The sequence below is a fragment of the Apodemus sylvaticus genome, chromosome 3 (assembly GCF_947179515.1).
Source record: "Apodemus sylvaticus chromosome 3, mApoSyl1.1, whole genome shotgun sequence".
NCBI lineage: Eukaryota > Metazoa > Chordata > Mammalia > Rodentia > Muridae > Apodemus > Apodemus sylvaticus.
In genome coordinates this window covers 154,290,510-154,309,890 of record NC_067474.1, presented here as the reverse complement: position 1 = coordinate 154,309,890, position 19,381 = coordinate 154,290,510, and the positions used below count along the sequence as shown (strand labels likewise).

The window sequence follows — 19,381 nt, the reverse complement described above, 5'->3', positions numbered from 1 at the left end:
TGCCCCCTTCTCCCAGACCTACCATGGAGCAAAGCAGGCTCACCTGTGAACCCTTAACAAGGGGGCGGACTGGGGTGGTCCTTACCCCTACTAAAAGGGAAGGCGGGAAGCTACAGACACTCCGGGCAGATTACTCCGGTGGGTAGGGGCTGCAGGTGTTGGCTAGCTTGGTAAACCCCGCCATGTCTTTTCAGAGTACTCTGAGCCTGTCTCTGGACAGTCCCACCCATGCCATCTGCATGGTAGGCATGGAAATCAGTTTGGACATCAGTGGGTAAGGCTTGCAGGTGTCTGCGGGGGGGGGGGGGTGTCACAGCAAAGGCGGGTCTGGGGCAGAGTCCCTGTGTCCAGGAGTCTGAGGTTAGCGCTCTCAGCTGAACTGACTGGCTCCAAGGAAATCTGGTTTGGTCTCGGAGGGTCTTCCCATCCCAGTGCAGGGTGGCTTTCTCTACCTCTTGCAAGATCCCTGTTAGCGCTGAGGGTGTCCCTGAGTAGGCGAGGGTTGTTAGTTGTGTCTTAGGGTTCTGGCATCTGCTCACTCTGTACGTGGAAGCTGATTGTGTGTAAAGTGAAGATTTGATTCCTTGTGAGGCATTGGGGGAGCAGGAGGTTGGGCTGGAAATCATCAGAGGAAGGGTGGAGGTCCAGGGGGTCGAGATGGTAGGAGAGAGGCTGAGGACATTAGGGCCCCCCCCCAAACTCTACTTGACTACCTCTCTCAATCCCCGTAAGATGGATGCAGACCAGGGGTGTCCCCGAACCCCTGCTGCCTCCTAGGCTGAACGTGTATGTCTCCTACCAACCAGGTGCGCACCGGAGAAGTGCATGTCCTTTACCATCCGGGGCTCGCCCAGAGTCCTGATCCACATCTCCAGTGCGGTCCTCACTGGGAAAGAGGATTCTGTGGTCTGGCGGCCAATGAACCACCCCACGGAGGCGCTGGTGAGGATGGTATCCCCCAGCCCTACTGTGGACGAGGACAAGGTAAACAAACCATGGAGGGGAGAGGGGATAGCCTTATCAACCCATGTGATCTCAATGTGGAAGCCCGCGAGGCTAGCTAAAGACCATTGGCAACGGGCCTGTCCAGCGCAGACCCAGCTGCCGCTGTCTGTGGGCAGGGAGCAAGGCAGTTAAGGGGTGGCGAGTGGGTGGGATCTTCCCAACTGTCTGTGGCTCACTTACATAAGCACCATCCCTTAAGCCGGAACCAATGTTGCACACTGAGCAAAGACCTGCACCCCACTATTAACCCCGCTAACCAGGAGGAAGGTCAGCAGTTCAAGGTCTTACCTGAGCTACAGCGCAAACTCAAAGCCAGGGCAAATAACTTTAGCAAGACCCTATTTTTGTTTTTGAGACAGGGTTTCTCTGTGTAGCCCTGGCTATCCTGGAACTCGCTTTGTAAAAACCAGGCTGGCCTCGAACTCAAAAAGATCCACCTGCCCCTGCCTCCTGATTAAAAGTGTGCACCACCTGGCAAGACACTCTCTCTTAAAAGTCCTAAGTGGTTCCGGCCCCTGGGTCCGCTCAGAGTGGGTCACTTGGAAGCTCAGGTGCTGGAACAAAAAGCTAGGGTCACACACTTACACCCAGTCTGTGGCTCTGGGCTCTACAGGTGCTGGTCTCCTACTACTGTCCTGACAAAGAGGTCCCCACGGCCACCGCTGTGCTGTACCTCACTGGCATTGGTAAGTCGTCCCTCTAGGAGCGGAAGTCCACCCAGTGTTCCTCTGCAGAGCAGGGCACGTGTTGTGAAGCAAAAGGAGAGGCTCCTTGTGTATAAGATGCCTCCTACTGGCCCCGAGATATCTGTGTACCTGTTCCCTTGAAGTTCGGTCACTTAGAAACAGAATTTGAGTTACCTGCCCCACTTCTTCGTTCTCATTGCTGATGGGTCTGGTCCAGTTACTATGCCATCTTGTAGATCTCCCTCCTTGGCAGCTTAGTGATCTAAGGAAGGTGTGGCGGGTGGGCTGCCCTGGGACTGGAGTTATAGATAATTACAAGACACATGCTGATGCATGCTGGGAAGGGAACTCGGCTCCTCTTGGAGAGAGAAAACCAGTAAGAGCTAACAGCTGAGCTCTCTCTCCAGCCCTACCTCAAAGCCGCCTTGAGAATCAGGTGGCCCCTGTGGACGGCTCTCTGATTTATTCATGAGAACCAGCCTACCTCTGAAGAGACACTGCCTCTAACCAGAGTGTCCAACCTGTGGCCCAGCTCTGGCTGCAGACCAATATAAAATCTAAAACATTTGGGGCGGGGAGGGCTGGAGAGATAGCTAAGTGGTTAAGAGCACCGACTGCTCTACCAGTCCTGAGTTCAATTCTCAGCAACCACATGGTGGCTCACAAGCATCTGTAATGGGATCCAATGCCCTCTTCTGGTGTGTGGGAAGATGGCGACAGTGTATTCACATATGTTAAATCTTTAAAGAAATTTTTTGCTAGGCTGTAGTGGGGTACACCATTAGTCAAAGCACTGGGGAGGCCCAGGCAAGGTAGAGTATCTCAAGTGTCAGGACAGGCTGGCCAACAAAGAAATTCTAGGACCACAGAATTCCAGAGAAACCCTGTCAGAATCTGAGATTATTTCAGTGTGACTGAGTCGATTGCATGGTCTCCAGCACAGAGTTTGCGGGTACAGCTGCCGCACTTTTCAATGTATTTTATGTATGTGAGTACACTGTAGCTGTCTTCAGAGGGCATCAGATCCCATTACAGATGGTTGAGAGCCACCATGTGGTTGCTGGGGTTTGAACTCAGGACCTCTGGAAGAGTACTCGGTGCTCTTAACCACTGAGCCATTTCTCCAGCCCAATGCTTGACATTAAGATACCGCATTAGGCTTTCTACCCACTGTGTCAGCCCAGGCTCACCCTGTGACAGTCGCCAGCGCTTCTAGGCCCTGTTAGCAGTCCAGGCATCTGAGATCTTCCCCTTCCCTTTCAGAGGTCTCCCTGGAGGCAGACATCTATCGAGATGGACAACTGGACATGCCCAGTGACAAGCTAGCTAAGGTAAGGCTGGCCTGGTCAAGGGCGGTGGGGCAGGACCCAGGGGAGCCATCCCTGAGCCCCAGCCCATGTTTATCTGACTATTGGGGTGACGAAGTCTTCCCACTATACCACAAATCAAGGTCAATGAAGTAAACTTCTGACTTACTGAAACAGCCAGGTTATGTGCACCTAGCAAGGGACACGTGTGTGTGTGTGTGTGTGTGTGTGTGTGTGTGTGTGTGTGTGTGTACACGTGCAGCCTGGTGTGAATGGTATATATGTGTTCTTCTAACCCCAGCCTTGGGCTATACAGTAGATTCTGTCTCGAAACAAAATGGAGCTAGACATGGTAGCAGCTGATGGTCATCCCCGTACCTGGATGATTGGCATAGGATGGGGAGTTTAGTGCCATTCCCGGCTTTTACATAACCAGACTGACTCAAAACCAAATCAAAATATCATGGTGTCCAGAGGCACTGGCTTGGTTAGGTGGCTATAGCCATCAGCCGCCGCCACCTCTGGTGCGATGTGACTCTTACAGAATGCTTTTCTGTCCCTGCATCCCAGAAACAAAGCAGCATCTGTAACCTTTCTTTGGCTTTTCAGCCATCCAGTAGGCTTCTGTTCCCACGGGTCATCTTTCTCAATCCGTGTCCCCTGGGTCCCCAGGGCCTGGGAGGACAAAGCTCTGAATATGAGAAGCAGAGGGTTTGGTTGGCTTGTCTTTCCTACCTCCATTTCCTGTCACTTGCAGAAAAGATGGAAGTGGGGACTGAACGGCTGGGGAGCCATCCTGCTTGTGAATTGTAATCCTGATGCATTGGGCCAGCCTGGTGACAAGTCCAGCACCCAGAACGGCCCCAAAGGTATCTACCCTGATGCACTCCGATTCTCACCAACTCTGGCCACCCCTTGGCGCACACGCAGGTCATAGATGATTCCCTTGGGGGTGACTGAGTCTTTTTATTATATAGGTTGGGGGCGGGGGTTGCTCCCTAGAGGAGCCTTTGCTTACAATTTGCAGAGGCCCTGGCATAGCTTAAGGGTTTTATGCCTCGAAGCTGTGTAACGAGCCTGTATGACTTCATACAAAGATGTGTGTATAGCTTTTTAAGAGTGCTGTTCATATGGGGGCTGGAGAGATGGCTCAGTGGTTAAGAGCACTGACTGCTTTTCCAGAGGTCCTGATTTCAAATCCCAGCAACCACATGGTGGCTCACGACCATCTGTAAAGGGATCTGGTGCCCTCTTCTGGTGTGTCTATAAATGTCTACAGTATGTGTGCACACACATGTACAAGTAATCTCTTTTAAAAAAGTGCCAGGCAGTTGGTAGCACACACCTTTAATCTCAGCACTTGGGAAGCAGAGGCAGGGAGATTTCTGAGTTCAAGGTCTTACAAATCGAGTTTCAGGATAGCCAGGGCTACCTACGCAGAAATCCTGTCTCAAGAACTGCATCCCCTACCCCCAACAAAACAAGCAAAACCCAATTATTCATTACATATGTGCGTGTACGTGAGTTTGTGACCACACCTGTATTGGAGGGAGAGTAGCAGAACCCCTGAAATGGAATTCAGTTGGTTGTAAGCTACGTGAAGTAGATGGCTGTGGAGCCAAACCCAGAGCCTTTGGAAGAACAGCAAGTACTCTTAACCACTGAACCAAACACATGTGTTTGAGACAATGGTCTCGTGTAGCCCAGGCTAGCCTTGAACTTCTATATCTACCTCCTGAATTACAAGTGTTTCATCATACCCGGTTTAGGGGGCAGGCTAGGTAAGCCCAGTTACCAACTAAGCTATATCCTCAGCTCCCATGCAAAGTATTTTTTGTTTTGTTTTTTAGTTTTTTCGAGACCGGGTTTCTCTGTATAGCCCTGGCTGTCCTGGAACTCACTCTGTAGACCAGACCTCAAACTCAGAAATCTGCCTGCCTCTGACTCCCAGCGTGCTGGGATTACAGGCGTGCACCACCACCGCCTGGCTCCACGCAGTCTTAATGTCTGATAACAAGTGCCCATTTCCTGGCTGAGTGGGCCTTATTTTGCCACCTGGGAGGGAGAGATGAGGCGTTTGACCTCACAAGGTGGTTGGTTAAGAACACCTGATTCCGGGCTGGAGAGATGGCTCAGCGGTTAAGAGCACCTACTGTTCTTCCAGAGGTCCTGAGTTCAATTCCCAGCAACCACATGGTGGCTCACAACCACCTGTAATGGGATCTGGTGTCCTCCACTCTCGTGAAGAGGGCAATGGTGGTGTACTCATATGCATAACATAAATAAATCTTAAAAATAACATTAAAAACAAAAAACAAACAAAAACCCACCTGATTTCATAGATGGAGTTGGGGAACCTCGCTCCAATGAGCAAGCTTGGGGACCTTGGAGTGCCCCGGGAGCAGAACTTCTAATCAGCCTTAAAGATTATAGCTTTTGCCTGTCATCCCAGCCTGAGCAACCAAGACTCGACACCATTTCCATCCCTATCCCTATCCCTATCCCTGTCCCTGTCCCATCTGGTGGATGGCCTGAGCCTGTGTCTGTCCTTTTCTCCAGAAATAGAGAACCTGTCTCAGATGACTCTAACAGTGGAGGGCCCTAGCAGCATCCTACAGAACTACCAGTTACTCCTACATACCTCCGAGGAAGAGGCGAAGAAGGCGAGAGTCTACTGGTGTCCAAGTAAGTCCCATCCTCACTCCTCTGCAGCATGCCAACCAGGTGGTGGCCCTATACCTCTCACAGAGTGCCCAGAAGAAGCTACCATTGCAGGTCACAGGCCATGTGGCCAGACCTGTGTTACGAGGGCTATCTGGTTTCTCTTGACCAGAGTACGTTTATACACACTGTGGGCTAGACAGTCCATCTGATCGATGCCTAGCCTCTGGTTTCTCATAGCTGGGAAGAGAAAGATGCATTTGAGCTGTTAGGACACCTTAGAGATAATATCCCCAAGCTCACTTCTCCTAGGAGGATCCATTGGAAACCAACTTAAATTTGTGTGTGGGTGTCTTGCCTAGATGACTTGTCTAGGCACTGTGTGTGCCTGCAGAGACCCAGAAGGAGCGGGTGGGATTTCTGGTTAAGATGGTTTGTGAGTCTGCAATCTATGTAGGTGCTGGGACTTCAACCTGGGTCCTCTGGAAAGTGTGTGGCCAATGTTAACCACTGAACTATCCTGTCTAGCCTGGAACCACCTTCTTAGCCAAGACCTCACTATAGTGAACTTTTTAGAATCTGGTGACTCCAAAGGCAGAGTGATGGTGGTCATAGCACATCCCAGGTGGCATCCCATCCTCTGATTACCCCCCAAGAGGCAAGTGGCACACGCTGTCTGCTCTCTGGGTTGATTGAAGGGCCCGGGTATATGAGTGTAGTGGACACCAGGGGTCACTGGCTTTGACTTCCATAACTGGCCTGGCAACTGCTCTAGAGGTGAGAAGGTCCCAGGTGGTCACAGTGACACCAGGGAACTTTGGTTGTTTAACTGTCAGGCAATTAGGTAGTTTCCAATGACGATGACCAGTGTGGAGTCTAGCTACTAAAGATCACCTGATAATGTGGCCACTAACCTTCAGGTGTCTTCCGTGGTTTCTCATTTTGAACAAAATGGGCTCCCTTCATGATGGGTGGGGGCAGGGCACCACAACTCTAGATCCCTCCAGAAATGGACCCCTCTTTGGAGGGGTCATCCACCCATCCCCATGTCAGCGGCTGGCATGCTGGCGAGGCTGCCAGAGCCCATCTCTGAAGGCCAAGAGTGTCACCTTTAGGGGTTCCATCATGACTCTTCCCCCAAGGTTGGTTTTATAAACTCAAGTGTCGCTCAAAGTCAACACTTGAGTGTGGGTTCCGAGTCCCGACTGATGCAGAGGCTGGGGTAACTTAGGAAAGCACTTGACATGTAGCATGAATGGCCAGAGTTCAGATCCCAGCACACACTGAAGGCTAGGAGAGGGGTGGCATGCTTCTAGAATCCCAGGGCTGGGGAGGGTAGATGTCTGGATCCTCGAACCATGCTCACCAGTCACTCTAGCCAAATCGGTCGGTCCAGTGAAAGAGATCTTGTCCTAAATAAGGTGGTGGCTTGAAGATGCCACCTATGCTGCCTTGAGGCCTGCACTTGTACATGGGAAAACACGCGAACACGCATGGCATGTTGGTGTATTGAGTGGCCCTAAGCCTGACGCGCTCTGATCCCACGTCAAGATGGGTCACAAGCCTGCCGTGCTCGCCGATATCAACCACGAAGCTACGCACTCACCTGGTCACCCCCTTTTTATCTATCCTAGAAGGCGCCTCTACCTATGAACTGATAGTGGGACCGAACAAGCCTGTCTATACCCTGCCTACCTTTGAGAACCGTGGGAAAGAGACTTTCTACGTAGAAGCCACGGAATTCCCATCTTCCAGTTTCTCGGGCCTGATCACCTTCTCCATCTCTCTGGTAGAAAAGGCTCACGATCAGGTATGCCGCTGCCGCCACCGCCGCCCAGTCAGTCAAGAGTCCCTGGGCTTGGTGGGGCAATAGCCACAGTGCCTAGGCAGGACACCGAGAAGCGTGTGGCTCTGGGTACAGCTGGGAGTGTTATAGAAAGCAGGCTCCAGGAGTGGCCTCAGATGAACAGTGGCGGGGTGCAAAGGGGAAAGGTGGCCGACGGAGCCAGGTCGTGATGTTAACTCGTCATCCATTGCAGTGGATCCCAGAGACCCCGCTCTATAAGGATACAGTGATGTTCCGGGTGGCACCTTACATCTTCATGCCCAGCACCCAGCTGCCTCTAGAGGTTTACCTGTGCAGGTAAGAGCACCCGAAGCCATCTGAGAAGTATTCCTAGCATCTCCCCTCTCCCTCCTTCCTCCTCCCCCCAGGCCAGCCAGGAGACTCGGTCTTTAGAGAGTTGCATTAGGATATCAGCATCAATGTTGGGCCTGGATCTGGACTAGAATCCCAACTATGATACTCCCCAGTTGTGACTCACCAGTGCAGTCAACTCTCAAGGGTCCAGTTTGTAAAACTGGATGTCTTTGACATCAACCTCAGATGTCGTCTGTGCCCCAAAATGGATATCCACTGTTGATCCGAGTGTGTTGGTGCTCTCTAGGAAAATATAAAATTCCAGGCTGGAGAGATGGTTCAGTGGCTAAGAGCACTGTCTCCTCTTCCAGAGGTCCCGAGTTCAGTTCCCAGCAACCACATGGTGGCTCACAACCATCTGTAATGGGATCCGATGCCCTCTTGTGTGTCTGAAGACCGCTACAAATGTACCCATATGCATAAAATACTTTTTTTTAAAAAAAATAAAATCCCAAGTTTTTCCAGGTGTGGAAATCCCAGCACTTTGAGTTCCAGCCCTCAGAAGACAAGAGGCAGGTCAGTCTCCATAGAAAGGTCCAGATCATTATGTAGTAACAACAACAAAATAAAACCACTTTCCTTTAAAAAAAAAAAAAACAAACCCCATATTTCCAGATGTGCCCATGTCCCCATGTCCCTACAGGTAGGGTAATCTCATTGGCCATTTTGAGGTACTTAGTTTCTGGTAGTCCCTTAGGGAGCAAACGGTCATTCACTAGTTTGATCAGAGGAGGCCTTACTATGTAGAAGGGCACAGAGGTGACCAAAAGGTGTGAACAGGGTTGGACCATTACCAGCCACCAGCACGGTCTAGCATGGTCTAGGCAGAAAAAGTCTAAGCCGGTGACCTATGCTGACCCCCTATGTAAGGGGTCGGTTGTTGCTCCATCACTTGGTGTGCAGAAAATGGCCCCTTCCCTCGCCTTCCCCACCTGGGACGGGGAGTAGGACTGTTTTAAGGACCTTACAATCACGGTGGGCTTCCTGGTGGTGGCAGGGAGCTACAGCTGCAAGGCTTTGTGGACACGGTGTCACGGCTCAGCGAGAAGAGCAACGTGCAGGTGGCGTCCGTCTATGAGGACCCCAACCGCCAGGGCAAGTGGCTCCAGGTAACTTGACACCCACCTGGGATGAGCTAGCCATGGAAGGGTGGGGCGCGTGGGGCAGGGCGGCTTGGCACAGGTCACAGCATGACCTGGACGGTGAGCGAGCATGCCACTGGGACGCGCTTGCTTGTGAAGGATAATCTGGAGCCCAGCCCCTTCCCAGATGTTTCACTATTACAGCCGAGGAGCTCCGTGGCCGGGCCTGGAGCCTGGGGGATGGCAGGTGGCGGGATCAGAGCTGCCTTGGCTTTGGTTCTGCGGGGTGGTTCTGCTTCAAGATCTTCTGAGCACTCACTAGAGGCTGGCGTGCCACCGGGGGCTAGAGATAAGGGCCGAGGCTGTCACTTCAGCCAGGCCTGAGCTGTTAAGAGTGTTAAGAGAAAAGGGGAGGGGGGCGCAGAGAAAACAGCCTTTATCAGGTCATTTGGGTCACAAGCCAGGCCCTGTTGGGGCTGGGGGCCACCAGCTCTTCAAGCTGTAGAGTCGTTGACGTGGAGGAATGAGGAGTTAATCAGAGGCAGGTAGGAGTCGCACTATGGGTTAAGAAGACCCTTCCAGCAAAGTATAGAAGCCAACACAAAGCAAGGGGTGTGTGTGTGGGGGGGGGGTGCCTTGTCAAAGCCACAAACCAGAATTGAAAGCTCTGGCCAGGGATGGAGCTCAGAGTGCCTGTCTAGGAGAGCATCCCCAGCTGTGTAGACTGGGGTGTGGGGGTGGTACGAACTTGGGAATCAAAGGGGAAGTGTGGGGAATTAAGACCCCGAAGCCAGCCTCAGCTACATAGCAGTTTTAAACACTATATGAGACTTGCTCTCAAAGGACCTCCCATCTACACCATTTCTCCTCAAGGAAAACAGTCCCTTGGCTGAGATGCAAGGAACTCTGGTTAGGGGAGATTCTGCTAGAAAGCCTCATAGGGCAGGTTCGAGGTCGTCGTGACTGCCTGCCTATCTGCAGGCACCAGAAACCAACTGGCCGGGTTTGTAAGCAGGGCTGGCAGTGGCTTAGACCATAGACTCTCGAAGCCGGAAAGGTCAGGTCAAGCAAAGCCTCTGGGCAAGGTTTCCAGGGCTGAGCAGGATCTGGCTTAAAAGCTTCTCTGCTGTCTTTGGCTGCTCCCAGAGAGCCTGCAGCAGACAGAGAGGAGGCAGACTTCGAGAATTAACCTCCCTCTTTCTGTCTCCCCGCCCCCCCCAACCAGGACGAAATGGCATTCTGCTATACCCAGGCTCCCCACAAGACGGTGTCCTTGATTTTTGACACCCCAAGGGTTTCCATGCTGGAAGATTTCCCCATGAAATACTCACTGGTACGGGAGCTGGAATCGCTTCTGAATATAGTCGACTTCTCAGGCCTGGTGCTGAGTCAGGGTTGGGGGGGGGGTGGCGATGGAGGAGGTCCCAGGTTGTCTGAGGGGAAGAGGAGATAAGTATGCCCCTGACCAGTCTCTCCAGGTAACACTCCTTTCCCTGCGGGGTGTCCTCCTAGACCCCTGGTGTCGGCTATCTGATCCGAAAAACTGAGGACCACCGGGTGGCTAGCCTGGATTCCATCGGGAACCTGATCGTATCCCCGCCCGTCAAGGCTCAGGGCAAAGACTACCCGCTAGGGAGGGTCCTCATTGGTGGCAGCTTTTACCCCAGGTGAGCAGAGAGCCTGCAGAGTCTTTCTGCATCCGTCTTGAAACTGAAGGGCACTTGAACCTGAGGGTTGGTGGGGCTAGGGCTGTGGCACAACATTCTGTATACAGCGTTCTGCCTGCATGTACGCCTGCAGGCCAGAAGGGGGCGCCAGATATCACTGCAGATGGCTGTGAGCCACCATGTGGTTGCTTGGGATTGAACTGGAGACTTCTGGAAGAGCAGCCAGTTGCTCTTAACCTCTGAGCCATCTTTCCAGCCCTGATTCTCTAGCTTAAATCCAACAGAGCTGTTGGCCCAGGAAGGCAGGACTCCCAAACCAGATATCCCAGATCCCGGGGCTCGGACATTAGGATCACGTGATTGGGCTAGCGCTAGGTCACAGGAGGGGCCACCCCTAAAGCTGTATTCCTGTGAATGTGAACCATACATAGTACATGCTGAGCTCAACTCCAGGAGTCTGTCCTCTACTATGGGGGTCCTAGGGATGCAATAAGGGTCCCCAGGCTTGGCGACAATCTTCTTAGCCAGTTAATTGGTCCAGAATAAGGAATCTGGCTGGCCTTGATTTTTTTTTTCTTTTTTGGGGGAGGGGCTATTTCGAGACAGGGTTTCTCTGTGTAGCCCTGGCTGTCCTGTAGACCAGGCTGGCCTCGAACTCAGAAATCCGCCTGCCTCTGCCCCCCAAGTGCACGATTAAAGGCGTGCGCCACCACTGCCCAGCATAAGGAGCCTTTTCTAAAGCCACCCTATTCATTGGCAAGAGCAATTCAATGAAGTCCACCAATGAGGTAGCTCAGTTGTCATGCGCAAGCCACAGCATCTCAAAGGCGCCCCTCTTCCATCTTTCCTTCCAGCTCTGAGGGCCGGGACATGAGCAAAGCCCTGCGAGAATTCGTGTATGCGCAACAGGTGCAGCCCCCGGTGGAGCTCTTCTCGGATTGGCTGATGAGTGGTCACGTGGATCAGTTCATGTGCTTTGTCCCTACCGAGGACAAAAACAACAATGACCAGAAGGTTGGCGTTGGGGGGGGGGTGCGTCTGCTGGGGACCCCAGGGACCACACACACGCACCCCCAGCAGGTGAGTGACCGCGACCTCCTTCCCAGGGCTTCCGCCTGCTGCTGGCCAGCCCCAGTGCCTGCTTTGAACTGTTCGAACAGAAGCAGAAGGAGGGCTACGGAGACGTGGCCCTGTTTGAAGATGTCAAAACAGAGCAGCTCCTTTCTAATGGTAAAGTGACTCCTTTCCCCCCTCAAGACCGGGTGTCACCGGGCAGTGGTGACACACGCCTGTAATCCCAGCACTTGGGAGGCAGAGGCTGGTGGATTTCTGAGTTCGAGGCCAGCCTGGTCTACAGAGTGAGTTCCAGGACCGCCAGGGCTACACAGAGAAACCCTGTCTCGAAAAACCAAAAAGACAGGGTCTTACCGTCTCACCATGGCTGTCCTGAAACTTCGCTGTGTAGACCAAACTGACTTTGAACTCGGACCCACCTGCCTCTGCCTCCCGAGTGCTGGGATCAAAGGTGTGTGCCATCACTGCTTGGCCACCTAGTAAGTACCCTCTGGAGTAGTGGTTCTCAGCCTCCCTAATGCTGTGACCCTTGAGTGCAGTTCCTCGTGGCATGGTGACCACACCCTCCTCCCCCATAAAATAATTTTCATCGATTGCTACTTCATAACTAACTTTGCTACTGTTACAAATTTGAATGTAAATGTTTTCCAGCGACCTTTGGTTGTGACCCAGAGGTTGAGAACCTCGGCTATGAAATCTGCATTTTTGTCATCCCTGGTAGACGGGGCACAGAATCTCAGGAGCTGGCTGGATGGCCATTGTTGGGACACCTTACACCAGGAGGGGGCGCCCTAGCGTCCAGGCAGACCTTGAAGCAATGGGCCACAATAAAGTGGCTTGGTTGATTAGCCCTAGCTGGTGATGCTATGTGACCTCTCCGTGAGGGACCACTGGGCTTAAGGTGTGGCATTAGCACTTCCGGGTCTCCCTTAAGGGAATATTCCCTTAAACACAGGGGCCTGGCAGAGAAGGTGTGTCCTGGGCCACCTGACAGAAATGTGACAGGAACTCAGAGGGACAAAAGAGACCTGCTCCAGAAAGGAGAGGTGGGGCTTTGGGGGGTTCTCTAGACCTGGGTTAGAGACTTGAGATAGCTACCCTTGTCAGATCCTGAGCAGCAGTCTGTGGTAGGGCCTTAGGGTCGCCTTATCACAGCGACAGAGGACAAAGGCTACACATGTCACCTCTGAGCTGGCATCCGAGGAACAAAGTTTGAGCTGTCACCCCCATGTGGAAGGGTCCCGATACACACTTAGGTGGGTAGTGCCACACAACTGTGCAGAGGGTGGAGGTGCCCAGCTGAGTGGGGGTTGATGTCCCTATCCTAGCGCCCACCCCCTGAGCTTGCTTCTCTTGAGAACCCGGTCGGTGGCGGTGAACCCTGTCTGGGTTTTCTGGTGTTGACTAGTATGGTTGGCACCAGATGTAAGTCGCTAGACCCAGTTGCTGGGTCAGCTGGTCATTGATTTGTCCTGTCTCTTTTCATAGGGAGAGAGGTCAAAACCATTTCCCAAATCCTGGCTGACAAGAATTTTCGAGAGCAGAACACCTATGTCGAGGTAGTGGCCTGGGCTTACAGGGAGGAGTTTTTCAATCCTACTCGGGGTGGGAGCCGCCACCAGCCCCAGATACACGGACTTCAGGGTGCAGTGGGGTACTGTTCATTGGGTCTTACTGCTCTTAGACTATAACATCTTGTGTGGTGCCATGGCCTCTGCAGGGCCTCCTGCTTTGGCAGGGTGGGTACCTGCTGGGTATAGGGTCAAGGCTAGCCTAGAGTCCAGAGAGGTTTGATCTTCTTTCAAACGGAAGTTGGATCAGTGCGGACGTGCCCACTGGGTGTTGAGAAGATGGGAGTTGCCCTAGTAACGGAAGACCCTGAGGTCTGAAGACCACAGTTTGCCTCGCAGCCCCAAGTCTGCTCCTGGACCCCCTTCCCCACCACCACCCCCGGTCCTGTCCTTCTGCGGGATAAAGCGGCTTGGTGACACTGGCCACTGTCCAGCAAAGACTAGTCAGGGATGCTTGCCTTGTGCACGCCAGCCTCCGCTCTGAATTCACTTCCCCTGAGGCCTGTTCTAAGGGAAGGCTACCTTGGCCCTACAGGACTCCCGGCTCACGAGATTGGAGCCTCTCTGGGACCTTTTCTGGATTGTGTAGAACTGAGTTTCTCCCTCGTGGTCTGCTCACAATCCTCCTGTCCCTCTCCATCCACCTCCCTGTTCTGCAGAAGTGTATCAGCCTGAACCGCACCCTCCTGAAGAAGGAACTGGGGCTGATGGACAAGGACATCATCCTGATCCCGCAGCTCTTCTGCCTGGAGCCGCTGACAAATGTCCCCTCCAACCAGCAGACCTCGAAACTCTTCGCGAGGCCGTACTTCCCCAACATGGTGAGGGCCTGCTTCAGAAACCTCCGCTTAGCCCACACTGCCTGGTGCCCTGCTGGCCGTAGAGAGTTCGAGGTCGTATCAGGGTGTGGCCTGAAATGGGGGGGCCGGATATGGCCCCCAGGTTCATGGGCTTAATACCAAAGCTGCTGAAGTGAGGGAACACATTTTTACTTTGCTTTTTTTTTTTTTTTCGAGACTGGGTTTCTCTGTGGAGCCCTGGCTGTCCTGGAACTCACTCTGTAGACCAGGCTGGCCTTGAACTCAGAAATCTGCCTCTGCCTCCCAAGTGCTGGGATTAAAGGCGTGTGTGTCACCACTGCCAGACTTTATTTTGCTCTTAGAGTGCTGTTATCTGTACACACAGCTGCATGGCATGCCAGAGCACATTATAGAGATGGTTGTGAGCCACCATGTGGTTGTTGGGATTTGAACTCGGGACCTCTGGAAGAGCAGTTGGTGCTCTTAACCTCTGAGCCATCTCTCCAGCCCCGGGCAGGCATTCTTAGATGCTGGCTGAGATACAGGGTCCACAGACAAGGCCAGAGCAACAAATCTAGAGACAGGATGTGGCACATCACTAAGGTCAGCTGCTGGTCAGATTTGCCGAGAAACATTGGGCACATCCTGGAGAGCTAAGCAAATAGACCGACATAGACTGCTTTTTTGAGTCTGGCCAATTGTAGGGAGCAATGTCCTGGGTTTTCACTAAATCTAATTCTATGTCCCTAACCCCCACCACCCACCAGGAAGGGCGGGATAGCTTTTCAGGACTAATCCCTGTTTGACCTTAACTCTTAACAGCTGCAGATAATTGTGTTGGGCAAGAACCTTGGAATCCCCAAGCCCTTTGGACCCCAAATCAAGGGTGTCTGTTGTCTGGAAGAGAAAGTGTGCGGACTACTGGAGCCCTTGGGTCTCAAGTGCACCTTCATCGACGATTTTGACTGCTACCTGGCTAACATGGGGGACGTCTGTGCCAGTGTCATCGTAAAACGGGTGCCATTTACATTCAAGTGGTGGAAAATGACCCCATAAACCCCTGTCCCCTGGCATGGCCAGTCTGCCCCGGCGCAGACGGCCTTTACCATGAATCAGCAGTGGGTGTGAGCGTAGTTGTTGCACTGGGTTAAGGGACAGAGAGCTGGGGACTTAGGGTCTCTTCAGATCTGGACACCTCTGGAGGGAAAAGGGGAAGAGAAAGCCTCTATGTAAACAAACTTACCACAGAGCCAATAAAGCACAGTGTTGTGAATGCATCTTACCAGAAGCTGCCTTACTTTGCAGACGGGGTGTTGAAGGAGCGTGCCCCATCTTGGATGGCTAGGGCCCTGAGTCGCAGTTCCTTCTGAATTTATAACAGGAAGTACAGCTGAACTTAAAATGCTTTGGGTTAGAATCAGCTAAGTTTATACCTCAGGCCAAAAGGGGAGAGGGACCACCCCCAGCGGTCTAAGCAGAGATGGCATCCTGCTGGCCCCAGCAGCTGGAGGCAACTCTGGTCTCTTTGATCGGACAGTGGGGACAAACTGGGTAAGCTTATGTTGGCTCTCAGACCCTGCGGTTGGTAGGTCACCACTCTAGCAGGTGTCTTGTCTTACTGCCGGTGTCAAGGGCAGGCGCTGGTAACAGCTGAGGGGTTCTAGGGTCTGGTCTATTCTGTAGGTTCCTACAGTCCTTGGCAAACCTGAAAACGGAGGCTCTCATCCTAGGAGTCGGGGGTAGAGCAGGGTCTGGAGGCAGCCATGACACCCACCACATCCCCAGGGATTGTAGGTAGCAGGGGGTATATATGTATGGCCTTACAGTCTGATGGAGCGAGGGGTGAAAGGCCTTACCTCAAGCTGTCCTGCAGACGTTTCCGGCCCTGCATCCCTATTCTACACAGTGGTGGCCTGGAGGTCCTGTTCGGTGACTATGAGCTGCTAGGTGAACATGTCTGCTCAGGGACAGGTGTGGGTTCAAGGTGCCAGTTGACCTGGCCTCGGTGATGTGCAGTTTCTGGCTCAGTGAATTCGAGTTTATAGTTTATAGTGGCCCCTGACACAGCAGTAACTTCCAATTCCCAGAGGACATGGGTCCGAGGGTAGGATTCCCATGTCTACCTGCATTCCTAGATGGTTGGTTGTAGATCAGATCCATCCCTAGAGCCAGAGCACTGAGCCCAGGCGGGGTAAGCACCTGCCTGCCCTGGCAGAGCTCTTCCTGGGGGACTTGCCTGTTTCTGTTGCGGTCCCTGACCTGACAGGCTCAGCTTCGGCCCCTGGGCTCTAGCTGCAGGGCCCCATCTGTCTTCCACAGCCTACCTATCGGACACCTACAGAAGTGGCTTCCAATAGATCCTTCCATTTTGTAATAGCTTCTTGGGTCTGGCTTATGAGTGGCTACTTCTGTCAAAGCCAGGGACCACTCGACATCAGACTCTCACACTCTGTGGGGAAGATGTTTAGTCAACGTATCTGACTAAAGGTTGCGTGTCTCCATGTCTTGGCCAAACAGGTTGGGAAGGGCTCAGCCTGGTTGTAAGGCACAAGAATAAGGCCAGTGTTCATATACCTCTGGGCAGAGAGACCATCTACACGTGCAAAACATACAATCTGAAATGCTAATTCTCATCTCTGAGTGTTGGCATGCGTGTACATATGACCGTGTGTGGGGGGGTGTAACCTAGTATTCTGGTTACATTCTGGTTTGACACACAAGCACTTCACCAGAACAAGCCTAGTTTGTCTTAGCACCAAGCCCCAGGAGTCCTGTTTTCCTTGAAACACTTGGGGATGGAAGGATGGCTCAGTGGTTAATGTCTGCTGATATTTTTCCAGAGGATCTATATGGCAGCCCATGAGCATCAGTAATCCCAGTTCTAGGGGCTCTGTTGTGGGGTGGTTTTACTGTTACTTGTATTGACTCCTATGGGGAACCCACACATCTGTGTGTATGACACTGAGGGTCCCTGTCCCTAGCTGGTTCTGATTGGTAAATAATGCTGTCGGCGACCAATGGCTGGGCAGGGAGACAGAGGTGGGATTTCAGATTTCCCAGCCAAGGGGGCCCAGGGAAGAAGGATTTAGAGATGTCATGTCGGGGAAGCAGAAGGATCAGGCGTGAAAAGTACAAGACAGACAGCCAACATGTGAGAGTCAGGGATTAGGGTCCAGGAGGCTGTGGGCCTGGGCCCATGGCAGCCAAGATGGAATATAGGTTTTAGAAAGTATTAATTTAGGAATATCAGAGGGGAGAGTGTTACCCTCGTGGAGATTAAGTACACAGCCTGGGCTGGAGAGATGGCTCAGCGTAAGAGCACTGACTGCTCTTCTGAAGGTCCTGAGTTCAAATCCCAGCAACCACATGGCGGCTCCACAACCATCCATGAGATCTGACTCCCTCTTTGGAGTGTCTGAAGACAGTTACAGTGTATTTACATATAATAAATAAATCTTAAAAAAAAAAACAAAAAACTGCCCAGCCACTGAGCTGTTTAAGACATACTCAAATAGAAGGCTGCATGTCTTTTATTCCAGAACCTAGGGTATCAGAGCGAGTTCTTCTCGCTATCTGCTGGAGAAACTAGAGATTTCTAAGTTACCACAAGAGGGCTTCTCCACCTTCTGGTCTCCAAGCAGTGCGTGACACATGGTACAGCTGCATAGGAAAGCAAACTCAGACACAGCACGGGCTCTGCTCTACCTACCCTTGGTGACCCTGAATCTACGGTCCCTGTCCAGTGACTGGAGAAGGCTGCGCCTTGGGCCTCTGCAACACTAGCCCACTGGGAACCTACCTTCCCAGCATGCACTGGCAGATCCTCACCCCAGCCACCCCTCCCATCCTAAGGAGCTGTCAGTGACTATATATTGGCTAGAGAAGCTGCTGGCTCTCCAGACACAGCTTCCAACAACTAGTGGGACCCGGACCTTGCAAGGACAGCTTGTAAAACTGATTTTCAGGTTGTGGGGCCCAACTCCCTGGAGGCTGAACCATTGGAAAACACAGATAGGACATTAAAATTGGTAACAATAGCCAATAAATTACAAAGCAGCCGTGTAAGTCATTTTACTGGTGGGAGCAGGGTCACCACAGAACTGAATGTATTAAAGGGTCTCCGAGGCATAAGAAAGGTTGAGAGCCTTTGCTGTAGACAGCAGGGGTCTCCTCAGCTCTGCAGGGAACGTCCCAAAGGCCATTCCTGGAAGGTGGCTGGGGAAACTGGAACCTCCCAGGATAGGTCTGCCCACCAGCCCCATTCCCTGTAACCAAGCTTACTACCTGTCCACAACTTATTTTCCTCCACAAAACAGGAAGGAACGATGACCTGACTTCAGGACTGTTGGTGTCAGCTAGGATGTGGATAAGCCCCAGAGACATCAGACAAAGCACCAGTCCACTGGCATAAAAGGCTAACCTTACAGTGCCCCCTGGCGGGCAACTGGCTGAAATGAAGGAGCCAGGCACTCTGATCCTTTGTCAAGTTTGTAGGTTGTGTATGTGATTACAAGTGCTCCTGGCTCATGGTAGGATTGCATCCTGACAGACTGCTCACACGCTGGCTAGATGTAACTAAGCCAGAGAATGTGTGTACATTCACAACCAAAACCCGGCACCTTAGGCCAAAGTTACATGTGTGTGGTGGGATGGTTACATCTTTACTGCCAGCACTTGGTAGACAGGGGCAGGTCCTAGACATGTTTTTGTGCACTGTGAAAAGTTATCCTTGTGTTGTTCAAATGCTGATTTCTCTGCCCCCATATCTTCTTTCAATCCAGACCCGGCACTGTAAGGCTTTGGCCAAGAATCTTGTGTCTCTCCACCAGCCAGGGGAAGGAGAGGGTCAGAGGACAGCAAGGGAAGAAACTTGAGAAGCAGAGAGCTAGAACCGTATTAAACTGCAAGGATCCTGGGGCCCGGGCGAAGCCAGATTGGCATTCCGGGTTAGTATTCATTTGACTGCCCAGGAACAGAGATGCGACTTGAGTGTCAACACCCAGCCATACTCAGCACGCTTGACCTAGGGCTGAGCACCTCACATATGCTGGGCACTGGAAAGGTGGCCAGCCTGGGCTACACGAGACTTTGTCCCACCCACAAAATCCAAAAACCAGCTCCTGAGCTGGGACCATGTATGTTTCGGGACTGTGTCCAACCCTGGCTGGGAGCCCGTGGCCGCTGTCCCGCGGGCCTGTTGTGACTCTCGGCGCCCTTCTAGCCCTGCGTGAAGCTCCCGGGTTGCCTCCGCCCTCTTGGTTCTCTTCCCGGCAGGTGCCCAGGGCTGGGACGCGCCACACCACTGAAGAGGGAACACGAAAGCCAAGG

General features: G+C 52.5%; 1 protein-coding gene across 1 annotated transcript; it reads left to right on the top strand.

Annotated features, from left to right (window-relative positions):
- The first annotated feature begins 182 nt into the window (after positions 1-182).
- On the top strand, positions 183-15,296 carry Padi6 (peptidyl arginine deiminase 6). The gene is made up of 16 exons (XM_052175726.1): positions 183-274; positions 807-984; positions 1,619-1,691; positions 2,955-3,022; positions 3,756-3,867; positions 5,558-5,683; positions 7,294-7,469; positions 7,699-7,802; positions 8,857-8,968; positions 10,167-10,274; positions 10,454-10,608; positions 11,463-11,622; positions 11,715-11,838; positions 13,171-13,241; positions 13,913-14,074; positions 14,876-15,296. The coding sequence occupies exons 1-16, from the start codon at positions 183-185 to the stop codon at positions 15,107-15,109; spliced, it is 2,055 nt and encodes a 684-aa protein (XP_052031686.1). The 3' UTR covers positions 15,110-15,296.
- The last annotated feature ends 4,085 nt before the right edge of the window (positions 15,297-19,381 follow it).